The sequence below is a fragment of the Phlebotomus argentipes genome, unplaced genomic scaffold (genome assembly GCF_947086385.1).
Source record: "Phlebotomus argentipes unplaced genomic scaffold, Phlebotomus argentipes genome assembly scaffold_18, whole genome shotgun sequence".
Taxonomy (NCBI): domain Eukaryota; kingdom Metazoa; phylum Arthropoda; class Insecta; order Diptera; family Psychodidae; genus Phlebotomus; species Phlebotomus argentipes.
In genome coordinates, this window is record NW_026776177.1 from 14,307,711 (window position 1) to 14,320,059 (window position 12,349).

At 40.8% G+C, this 12,349-nt stretch overlaps 1 protein-coding gene across 9 annotated transcripts in view; it reads right to left on the minus strand.

Moving 5' to 3' along the window:
• The window catches only part of LOC132259713 (disintegrin and metalloproteinase domain-containing protein unc-71), a 168,618-nt gene that overhangs the window by 77,982 nt on the left and 78,287 nt on the right, over nt 1–12,349 (minus strand). For all 9 annotated transcript variants that reach the window (XM_059757451.1, XM_059757447.1, XM_059757450.1 and 6 more), the window contains one exon: nt 11,142–11,192. In XM_059757451.1, the coding sequence (XP_059613434.1) occupies nt 11,142–11,192 (51 nt within the window). The remainder of the gene's footprint in view (nt 1–11,141; nt 11,193–12,349) is intronic.

Here is a 12,349-nt window from a genome sequence, read left to right on the forward strand (position 1 = left end):
GAAAGAGTGGTGCTATCGTGGGAAGATTGGGTTGTTTTTTTTATACACAACCACTGTGAGCGGAAAGTGTATGTGGAGAAAGTTGAATAGCATGAGAAATGGACAAAACGGCCGCCAAATTATTTATACATGAGTGGTGGAATAACCCGGGGTTGTTTGCAAGTTGCTAAATCATTTGGAAAAATTGATCGGCTGTGCTATATACTGATTTTCTGTATTGTGAAGTCGTCAAGCATCATGCAGTTTGTCGACAGAAGAAACTGACTGTGGAAATCCATTCTGTATACAGTTAAAATGTGCTAATGGATTGCTCTTTGCTCATGGAAATTCTCCGAGAATACTTTCTATTCACCTGGCAACGACAATTTCTCTACACTTCTCGTGATGTGAACATAATACGAATTTAACTAGATGTTATCTCTGCGGACTTCCATGTCGAAGTGGGCAAATTGCATCAGTGGGACTTTTATATGGCACTCCCGGTGAACCCACCCTCGGCTTTCAGCACGGCTGAATGGACGGTCTCTCGGCGCACACACGACAGAAGGCTGTATAATGTGACAAGTAGTGCTCAGAGAAAATGTGTATAAATTGCCCATGTCCTGGGCTGCACGAACTCACGGGGCCGAACACGTTGTGGGTGTGAAAGGGAGCAACGATATCCTAATCGGATAATTCAGATGAAAATTTCCGTGCCGAAGTGTCACAATAAACCATTCTCAGCTCTTTGATATATTGTTTTAAAATCCTTGAATCTCTTTTTCTTTCGCCTTTTTCCGCTCACTTCCTCACACTCCACAAATGGCGAACGCAATTCCGTTGGCCCAAATTAAATTTGGCCTCCCAGAGTGCTCTTTACCACTTCTGGTGCTCCTTCAATTGTGCTGGGGTGGCTTTCTGGGGAGACATCGTGCACAAAAGTAAGGAAGATAGTGGAGCAACTTTTCCACATACACTTATATGGAAATTTATTGCTTCTACTGTTATATGGCGGGAGTGGCTGGAGAAATCAATGCGCATTGTGCATATTAAAGCACAGTGGGACTTTTATGCGAAAGTTGAGTGTGAAGTGTGGCTGGTCTTGAAGAGATGTGAAAATGGTGAGAAATGTAGCGTTTGGTGGGATTTTATGGATGATTGCAATAAATTTTCACACTTTGTAGCGGTCCTCGAGAGACGATGAGCGAAAAAAAGTGTGCTCCAGACTTTTAAATATGTCACACTTTATATTCATGGAAATCTTCACTTGGAAATATCTTTCAGGATGTCCTTTTTCATTGAATCTGCCAGCTTTTCGGATGAGTGCAGAGCAATTCAGTATGTTTAGTCAGAAATTGAATATTCCTGGATAATTTATTAACATCAGCACTTTGCGGTGGAATTGCAAAATTATTCAGGGGCTTTGGAGAGCATGGACAAGGACCTGCCAGACCGTACAAAACTGACCGCAGTCATAAATTATCCCCACCATACACATCATCGTCGTCATTATCGTTGCCTCCTCCAGAGACCAGACACCCAGATATGCCACTGATGTGTCCGGGAGCGACATTTCGTCCGCACATTTGCAGTGCCAAAAGTACGACCCGCAGAATTCCCGAGGAAGCCCATCAGTGTCCATTTCAGTGCATCATCTGCGACCGCAATTCACCACACACACACACAATTGCGGTGAGCTGGATGGTTACCAGAGACAAGGGCATCTGCATGTCCCAATCTCACAGCCCTGCCAATTCCTTATGCCTTCTCCGCTGAGCACAAGAAAATCAGGGAAATGCTGCTCCGTGTGCACCGCTAACAAGCCCGGGACGTGCACATAAGGCAGGTCACGTTCATCTTGGGCGGAAGTGCCATAAAAAGTGTATTTTAATACAGTTTTTTCACAGTCTCTCACACTATATAGACCAATTTCCTATCTATATCCCGACTACACTGCGCCATCCCTGAGGAGCACTTTGGAAAATCATTTTTTAAATCATAATTGAGATTTCATTAATTATATGCCAACCGTGTTCCCAACTTTTGGTCGTGCTTTGTCAAAATAACGACGTCACGTAGCACATTGTCCTCTCTATATTTATTATTTTTGATCACTTTGCGCTCCAATTCGCGCCCAAGGCTAAATTAAAGAGCGCAACTTTATCAAGATGGTGAGATTTGGAGACTTAATCATCATGTATTGATACCACATAGATCAAATAAATATTATACACAAGATTCACAAACGATTTGAAATTTGGTGTGACTGAATATAGCGAAGAAATTATTTTTAATGTGCCAGGGAAACTTCTTTTCATTAATTGTGAAAATTGTGCGATAAATTCTGAGAAACAAGCGGATAAATCTATTAGCGATGATCCCTTTAGATCTCAATTTTGCCGTAATTAATCCTTATTAAAAATATTCTTGGCAAGGTACTCATCGGGAAAGTAGATAGAGAAAATTGTAATACTTGTGTGATACCAAAAATGTCCGAGCACCCCTTGAAGACTCACTAATTTCATTTCAAGTTGCCCGGATCGCCTTGCTATGTAGAAATTAGGGTTGGTGTGAGTATTGAGAAATACTTTTGCCATTCATCTCTTGAGTTTCTCTATCCATCAGCACTCTGCTTACCCCGAAATCCTACGCTTTTTGTACTTTGTAAGCGTGGCTGTTTGTACTCTGGCGAAATTCGACTTCCGGAAGGGATGGCGGCAGTGCGATTTCGAAGGAAGCACACTCAACAAGACGCGCGGTTCTGCAGCAATATTTCATCAATACGCCAAGTTTATTGGCAAATAAATAACGCTTCCACGACACCTTCTCTTTCCCTCTTTAAATTCTATACATACAATATTGTACATAGGACGAGAGATCCGGCCCTAATATCACCCTCTCTGCTACACAGAGCATATTATATGAAGGATTTGTGTCATGCAAATGACAGCCAGGCACTCATCCTCCCCCGCAGCCCCGGCTGTGGGTACTCGGGTGGCTTTTCCCTGGTCCATCGCCCGGCCTGTAATATATTCATTTCGCAGCGAGGGAGAAAAAACAGGTGCGTGAATTTATTTATATGAGATATTGTTTTCCGAAGAGCTCAAACCACACATTTTTTTACCCTGGCAATTTGTGTGCACTCAACACAGCAAAGGTGGAGTGAATGTGACCTCTCGCTTTGATGTTGGCACAATAAAGAGCGGACACATAATGCACTGATGCAAATATGAGTTGTTTCAGCAAACTCATTTTCTATTGCATAAAAACATCATTTCAGCTTATCTGGCATTTGCATTGATATTCATTCTGACATATTTTCCGTGCTTCTCGTTCTCTTCTCATCATAGCACGAGATGTTGGAAATTGAAATAAATTTAATTTCAGCGGATGACTCTCGGTCTCGCACCCAAGGTCTGCAAATTTCCCAAGTAATATTTTATACTGCTGGAAGCTGTACTTCAGTCATATTTTTCACCATTCCAGCACGAATGTTCGATGGTGTGAGGCGAAAAATTGGGAGAACTTGAAATTGGTGGAGTAAAAAGTGAAAAATATGACTGATTCAGCATCTTCGCAGCATCCCATGACCATTTCCCATGGCCAACAGGCGAGCCAGGGTGAGGAATGAGATTGAAGACAGACGCTTTTCGAAGGGGGCGAATGTTTCCATTTATGGAACTAACAAACAGAGAGCGGCACGTAAAATTGTGCCAAAAACCTATAAAAAATCCTTCGCTTGAGGCACTTTGTCAAGTATTATCATAATAGGGACATGCGTATGTGATATACCTGCCACCATATGCCCATTCGACACCCCTCATGAGTCCTCACGGATGCCCAGAGGGCAGACAATCATCATTTGGTGATGCGACACGACTTGCCTCAATCACTCCTCCTCTCATTCTTGGCCCATACTTTGGAATTTGCCCAGTAAAAGCTCATGTTTCACAGCACACGCACGTGAGGTTGGATTTCGAAATCTTCAATGCGTTATTTGTATCACAACATAGGGATAGGTTCTATGCTCAAGCCAGATTTCGGAATTTTTATTTAGAAAACTCAAAGAAAAGAGGTATTTGACTTGAAACTAAAGCTTTTTCAACATTTCCACTCCCTTGCGTTTGTCTTGCACTTCTTTTCGGATTAAACATCATTTCCCATATACTGAAATATCCAACCTCTGACAAGAGTGTGACTTCCCTTCCACACATGGAGAAATCGTCACTTGTTTATAATGTGAAGAAGAGATGGCAGAGGGCAAAATTGCTCTGCACAAAATGATGTCAGTGCACTTGAAGATGTTGCAGAATTTGTCCATTATTCCTTAGTTGGAAATATGTCACTTAGTCATGTCATATTGCAAGTGAATGCACTTGATTTCCATCCCCAATATCCCTGTGGTGGGATTACGAATAGAGAAGGCAGCAATGCGAAAGGGAGAGAGGGAGAGAGATCAATTTGAATTTAGATGGAACATTGCAAAAGAACATCTCAGCAGTAATTTATTGCGATATTTATTTTTGCGTCTGGCTGCTGAATTACATGTCAACGTTATTTGGCGAAAAAGCTCACAGACTCTATTGAATTCGCTTCGGGAAGCTGGGGAAATCCTTCAATTTGGATTTTCACATCCGCCAAAATGGACTTTTCGACCATGTTGAGTGGGTGTGGGATTGAAGGTCTCATCGTTGACCTTTTCCCTCTGAATACCTATTGACAGATACACTTTGTGGGTGGTCACAGAGAGTTTGGGTGAATCATAAACACACCCGAAATACGGCTTGATGGTATATAAACAAACTATAGAGAAATTTATGAAGATCCCCGGCCTTTCTCATGACCTTAGTGGCGTTACTCTTGCCGAAGAGGAGATTTGACGCGTAAATCACTAGATTATTGAGGTGCTTTTCTCCACGCCTCGAGCATGGAACATTGATTATCAGATTTCCATCACTGCCATAATTGAATGTGAAGTCAGAGAATCTCATTTGCACGCTTTAATTGTGTCAATTTTCACGTGGCCGTCATGACGGCTAATTCAGGCAATTGAATTGGACTGAAAAGTTTCACTTCCCACAGTGACTTCACCCTGGTAAATAGTTAAATTGGAGGAAAAGAGTTTGAACAAGTTTCCTATGGCTGTGGAATGGCAATGTGGTTGAAATTGGGCAGGAGATTTTCAACTCAATTCACGCGCTGCCTCAAATGAAAAATCATGGCGCTGTTGGAGAACTTTTAACCCCACACTAAGCAAAGATTTACCATTAAAGCAACTTTTTAATTAATTATTCTCTCTGTGGACAATGAATTTGCGCCTCAATGGGTTTCAGCTTTGGTGGGTATCAACGTGAATCTTATCGATTTATGAATGAATGACACCACAAATCCAGGTGTATATTCTCCATTCGCGTGGTTCACAACCTACCACTATTTTTTCCTCACTTCTCCAGAGCTCAAACATCGACCAATCCTCAGTTTTTTCCGCGTTCCCGCCGAAAATACCGAACGAAGGGCTCCGTACAGCGCTGGAGTGAAATGAGTTATGTGCGCAGTGAACCGGACCAAACCAAAATTTAATGGTGATATGCAATTTCCATTTTCGTAATTGCCATACGAAATCACACTCAAAGGGTGTGTATGCGCCTTCACATACACATATCGCCACGACATGCAAAAACCATATTTTCCACTCCGTTTTAGTTAACAAAATTCATATTTCTCCAGATTTTTTCGACTCAACATTCAAAATTATGACCTAGCACTAGATTGTGGGTTCGGATCCTCTTCCCGCGGGGCGTTTTTTCTCACCACCACATGGGGCTTGATATAAATTTGAGAATGAATTCCGATGGCATGTATCACGAGCAGCTGCATGGGAAGTATGTATATGACTGTACAATCACCAGAGGATTTGCTACGAGCGCCAGTTCAATTCTGAGTTGATAACAAAGACTGAACTTTATGCGTTTCGATTTTGAGCATCGCCTGTTTCATAATGGAAATTCTCACTATTCCTCACAATCATGTTTCTGCCTTGCTTGATGCAAAGGGCAAATCGGCTAAATCACAAGAAGGGGAGCTTTAGAAGTTCTGCTGCAGAGACTTCTGCAATTGCTTGTAACTAATTGATAAAAACCTCGAGAGATGCAGAACAGATTGGCTATTTTGCACCCCGAATACCACCACAGATATTGTGTGCGAAAAGCTGATGATGTTTTGTGGTGGGATGAAAGGAAAATTCCCTCTTGTGTGAGCGGCCAATTTTCCTAATTGCCGCACAGCATACATACGATGGTGCAAAGTTCACAGAACAGTTCACCGTGTGGTGCATTCAGTGCTCAAGTGTTTGCCCACACGGAAGGAATGCTATATATTGGATGCGATAGTCCATTGCAACCCATTTTTAGATTATTGCTATGGTATGAACTTGCTGGGATTAAACGTGCTTCACTCTGCTTCCCCACAATTGTGAATTGCTTTCTCTTCCACCGCCCTCAACATGGAACCTTTGGAGGCTCTGCAAGACGTCTGCAAAAGCAAGAGATGCATTTTACAAATGAAACTTGTCTATAAACCCCATCTCTTTCACTTAGTCACTCTCGAAGATACAACAACAAAATACACGTTCCACTCACATTATACATTTTTAATAAAAAAAAAAACTTGTGGACGAGACGAAAGCGGATCAGGAAGAAGCGAAAACCTTATATCTATGAGTTGTCTAGGAAGAGATATGGGAAAAGAATGAGAGGTTTAAAATCCATTTCGCTGCAGTTTTCAATTTAAATCCTATCTCTATGGCATCACACACACTTGCCAGTGATATATCTTGAAAATATCTGTTTCTATTTGTGTGAAAGCATAGTCAGAAAATGCATGAATAAATACGAGAGCTAAATCCACGATTCACCGCTTTTCCCACCATCGCAAATCTATATAAGATGTTTAGTGAATTTGCTCACTTTGCATCCCCTATATTCAATACCAAAGCACCGACGAGATGCCGTTAACCCTGAAAAAGTTCCCAATTAAAATAGCTCGATTCCACTTTTTTGTCAACTGTAATAATCTTTTCTTTTTCCCCCTTCGTTAGCATGAGAACCAATTTTTATGCTTTCCTAGATGGCTTCCACCTTCACTTGGAATTCATACTCTCACACGATGCGCAAAAAAGCGTGATTTTTCAGAGCTTTCAGGCCTGAGGGAGAGTTGAAACTTTTTCCCAGCCTCTCATCATCCCGCGAAAATGCCACAGAAGCTGAGGGCGAACCATTTATTGTGGGTTGGGCTGTAATATCATCAGCAAAGTTTAGCTTTTCGGTTTTACACCCCACCTTGAGGATATTAATCGGAATTTTATTGAGCAAATCTTTCTCTGCATAAAATTTATGTTTTGTTAATTACCAGTGGCATAAAGGGAAAAATATCGCTTTGTCAGAGTACTTTTGATGAGTTTCACGATCGATTAAGCACTGCGCCTATGAGCCTGAAAAGTTGACATCAATTTGTTAATCTGTCGTGCCGATATTTATTATCCAAATGCCATTTTTGTGTGTGGTTATTTCACGCGATAGGTATAAATGATGTAATCGAATAAAAATAATGCATTTCCCCAAAAGTGCTTTAATTAAATTACCGGAAACATGCACGAACATGATTTTCGCTAACACATGTGATCTTTAAATTGGCTAAAAATCCCACCCATTTTGTAATTTAACATGGTACAATTGAGAATTCAACTCAATTCGTGTATGGTGAAGCATTTTAGTTCGGATTCAGAGAGACCGCAAATTATCCACATCAAAGATCAGCCGAACTTCTCCAGTGCGCCACAAGGTGAATCCCAAAGTGGTGTGTGCGGCGGTGATACCACGGATTTCGTGTTCTAAGAGCAAAACACGTTTTTCAATCTTTGTGGTTGAGAGTCTCTGTTTCATCAGCAAAATTAATGTTTCATTGAATATACCGCACTATTTCTCACGGGGCGCTCAATTTTTCACCCCGCTGGAAAAGTTTACCTTGCCAACTCCACAGCACGCCGCACATAAACCCACTTTGAGCAAATTGGGGTGGAAAAAATTAATAAACGGTTGCATCGCACTGGGACACAGGTCGCATGATGTGTGTGAGTGAGGGTGGCAATTTGAATTTTTTATACTGTGGGCCCGCTAGACAAAAGGGCAGATATGTGAAAAGTTTTTTAATCTACAACATTTTTTGATATTTATTACTCCAGTGTGGAAGTCACTTGAAAGTTAGGTTCTTAAGACCACGACTCGCTCCGAATGCATCGCACTGCAGAGTGTGTCAAGGGTGCAGAATATGGAGATGGTGTTGGGGGAAATTTCATCATGCAGTCTCTGCTCATGGTGGATGAATTGACTTGTGAATGACACATTCATTCTGAGGCGAGAGAATACACCCGGCGCCTCCACTGCATTAGTCTAAGTTATGAGTGGATTTATGAAAACTTCTCTGAGCATGAATGTTTTTTTTCCAGCACAACAGACGTAACGCAAGTCAACAGCAAATGACAATAACTTGGAAACTTCTTGTCGCTCATGCGGAGCTTTCAGAGTTCTCATGTTAAATCTAAGCAAATAACGTGTGTTTAGCTTTGAACTTTGTGTACCCAAAACTTGGGCAATGATACGGTTTGCTATACCTCCACTTGGAGAAGGACTTGCATTTGGTTTGATGAGAGTGACTTTATTGAAAAAGTAACACTTTAAAAAGTCACTCTTGATTGCTTAACATGAAGTTTTGTGGCTGTTCTCGTTGAAAGCTCAACTTGAATATCAGTTGTAAAATCCATTATGATTTGAATGTAATTATTGTAATGGAAAACCTTGGGACAAGAATGCACTCGGAAGTTGAATTATTCACCGCACATGATTTCTGGAGAGCGGAAATGTGTACTTGGCGAACTGCAGTGTCGCCTCCTTGGCAGAAACGGCGTCGGCGGAGTTTATTTTATGTGGAAGTGTTGCGATAAAATTCCACTTCATGCCTGCAGCTTTGGGTGTGTTATAGTATGTGGAGATTCACGGTGAATCTTGGATCTCGAGATGGATAGTCTATAAATCTGCAGGGTGTCTTGCATTCACCACAGTGGAAAATCGGGCTCAAAGTAGAGGGAAAGTCGAGTTGATGCTTCCCGTGGAGTTCATCAAAGTGTCACCCCACTGCCAGTGCACATAAAAGTTAATTAAAGACACCCTTCACCCTCGCCGTCAAAAGCATGCTCGAGTCGTAATTGAAATAGTTCTCACCTCGAGAGACGATTCGCCCATAAATATTTTTAATCGGTTTATTTATTGAATTTGATGACTTCCCTTATCGCATCATTATCAAAATTAATTGCCCACCAATCTCGTCAGCATCTCTGCTTTATGTGATCTCTTTCTTCACTGGCTCTGATACACAAAACTTTTTGCTGATGCGCACAAAACTTTAAAGCTACTCTCTACACTCTACTTCGGAGCTTTAAGTTGTCGCCTCAAACTTATACGCGTTGAATTTGGCACAGTCATTTCTCTCGAGATCATTCTGTCCATCTTCTTTTATTGCAATTTAATTATCATGTCGTATTTGCATACAGCATAATGTTTTTTAACATGTTGAAATATGAAAATTGAAAAATGTTGGCATTGCTCATAAGAGATGAAAAGAGACATTTTCTCCGCTGAAGCGTGGAGAGCGCAAAAAAAGGAATACAAGGTCCTCTTAATTTTAATGAAAGTCATTTCGCAACATATAACAAGTGCCTCATTCGTTTCCTCATTCGCCAGAAAACGAATGAATTGGCAGATCCAACCTCAATTGTCGTAATTGCTTTTCTTCACAACTTCTTCAGAGTTTCCTCCACTGCGCCTTTTTCCCTCATTCTGGCCATCCACCAGCAAAACCCAAGGCAAAACCTCTCGGCAGAGGGGCGGAATTGTGATCCCTCACAGCCGATGATACACACTGTGTGTGTGTGTATGTTGCTTTCTGTATCTAATCTATTCGTGTTCTATTGCAAAAATAAACTTCTCAGATGGTTATAATCGACATAATATTTTTGTGTACATGCTGGGCGGACCCTCCTTCGTCCTCGCCGAGTGGGTGGCGGTGCGTAGGTGATAAGCGAAGGACGAATATTTTTGGGGATGATTAAGTTTCTCTCCCTGAGACTTTCAACGAAGGACATCTTGAGAGATGAAATGGAGCAAAACCAAAGTTCCAGTCTCTCGGGACAGCCACATTCTCTTGCCTGTAATACACTCAAGAGGGTGACTTGGGCCATGATTTGATATTATGAAGAGCGGGTGTATGATTATAACTTTTATTGTCTATCTTTCTTCTGTTTCTTCTTCCTCTGGGTGTTTCTTGTGAACTCGAATCATATAAGCTTGAATTAAAATTAGAAAAATTCTTAATGTGATTTCCGTCTTCTGTATTCCTGCTTATCCTCTTAGTCACGACTCTGTTATTGATTCATCTTATAACTGAAACATTTGGTGCTCCTTTTTCTCTTCGCATCATCTTTCTTCCGGGCACTAAAGAGTATGTGAAGAAGTGCAGAGATGTATTCATAAGTTGAAACTTTGTGAACATAATTTATTCTCTTACTATTAGCATCAGACGGTGAGTTCCGTGTTCAACAAACAACATAATTGTATTAAATGTAGAGCAACTTAAACACAGTTTGTACGTGAAACTTGGAAGAGGAGCCAAGTGAGTGCATGAGGAACAGCTTGAAGGCGATGTGAGCCAGGTTCTGGGTGAAAATGCCAGAGTGGAAAATTAAGTCGAAAGTCTTCCGTTTTCTAAATGAGTTTCCCTGTATGAAAAAAGCAAATTTTTTTGAATTTGCCGAGCATTGAGCTTCTTCTCTCTCTCATTGTTATTTGTGTGTGTCTCTCACGCCACTTCTCCCTACCAATTCATATCATGAATCATGACATTTTCACTGACTTTTCACACACAGTCGCCACGTTTCATTCAGGCCAGCCCGAAAAGCATATTCACGGCCTGAATGCCACTAATGCGCGTCTGATTTGCTTGTGTATCTCGGTGAGACACTTCTTTATCCGGGCTTTTTTACAACATAAACTGCATATGTTTTCCTGAAACTTTTTCACACAAAACTCGAGAGCGGGAACTTTAGAACTTACCAACAGGACTCTCCTCATTCCAGAAAGAATCATCCAGCGTGTAGTCAGCTTCTGCAAAAGAAAGGAAGAGAGATGGTAAAAAATTGTTATCAGAAACGTATGTGTGTCTCATTTATTTTCCGCTTTATTCCTGCCCTTAAACTACACTTCATTAAAATATTCATATGAGCACTGTTGTTGGTATTAGCTAAATGCGGAATTTTCGTACTGAACCCAGACAATGTAAATGAGGAAAAATTTGATAAATATTACGACTACAAGTTGCTCCTTCCTGAATTTGCCACAATCCAGGTTGCTACGTCGCACGTACTTCTCTGGATAAAGTCCTCTTCTGTATCATTTGTGCTTACTAATAAAATGCTACACAGTATACACATTTATTACAATTTAATATAATGGAGAAAGCTGGGAAAATCAACGTGTTCATATGAAGAAAATTGACTTGTATGCAGAAATTGCATTATATCAAATTCCGAGAAAATGTGTGAAATATCTGTACAAGACCTCCTGATGAGAAATATGAAATTTCATTCCTATTCAGCCTATTTACTTTCTTTGATATCACTTTGCCTTCTATCATCCGCCATGTTATTCACACTTTTGGCGTTATATTAAAAATTCTTCTGTGCTATTCCGTGGAAGGTGAATAAGATCATGTGAGAGTGTTAAAGAAGAATATCGGGGAATTTTACACTATATATACTTCAATGGCAGATGAATTATCGACTGCAGTTAATAATTTTTGCACATACCGTAGGGTTCATAAATCAGAGTAGAGTTCTCAGTGCAGAATGCCCGTGCAGGAATTTGCTTGGGGCGAAAGCCCGTCGGGGGTGGTTTGAAATTCAAATTCACTGATTTCGCATGCTGCAAATTGAATTTCTGCCAAACAAGGATTGTATGTAGCAATTAAATGCGGTGAAAAACGATTTATTAACGACTCAGTGCATTTAATCACGTTGATTAGTGTATGATTGCCAGACATATACATGCAAAATCGGACGAGTAGGGAAACTAGTTGCTGTGTCAATTAAAAATTCCTTTTGGCCGGATTTTAAACACATTTTGCAATTTCGTGCTGGGATGAAAATTTAATTCACCACACACTAAGTTCGTCATGCTACACGTCAACGTCAAAGCACGCTGCACCGCAATCAGTAGCTGGCGAATTATTTACTGTAATTCATGCAGAATGACATAAACATCAT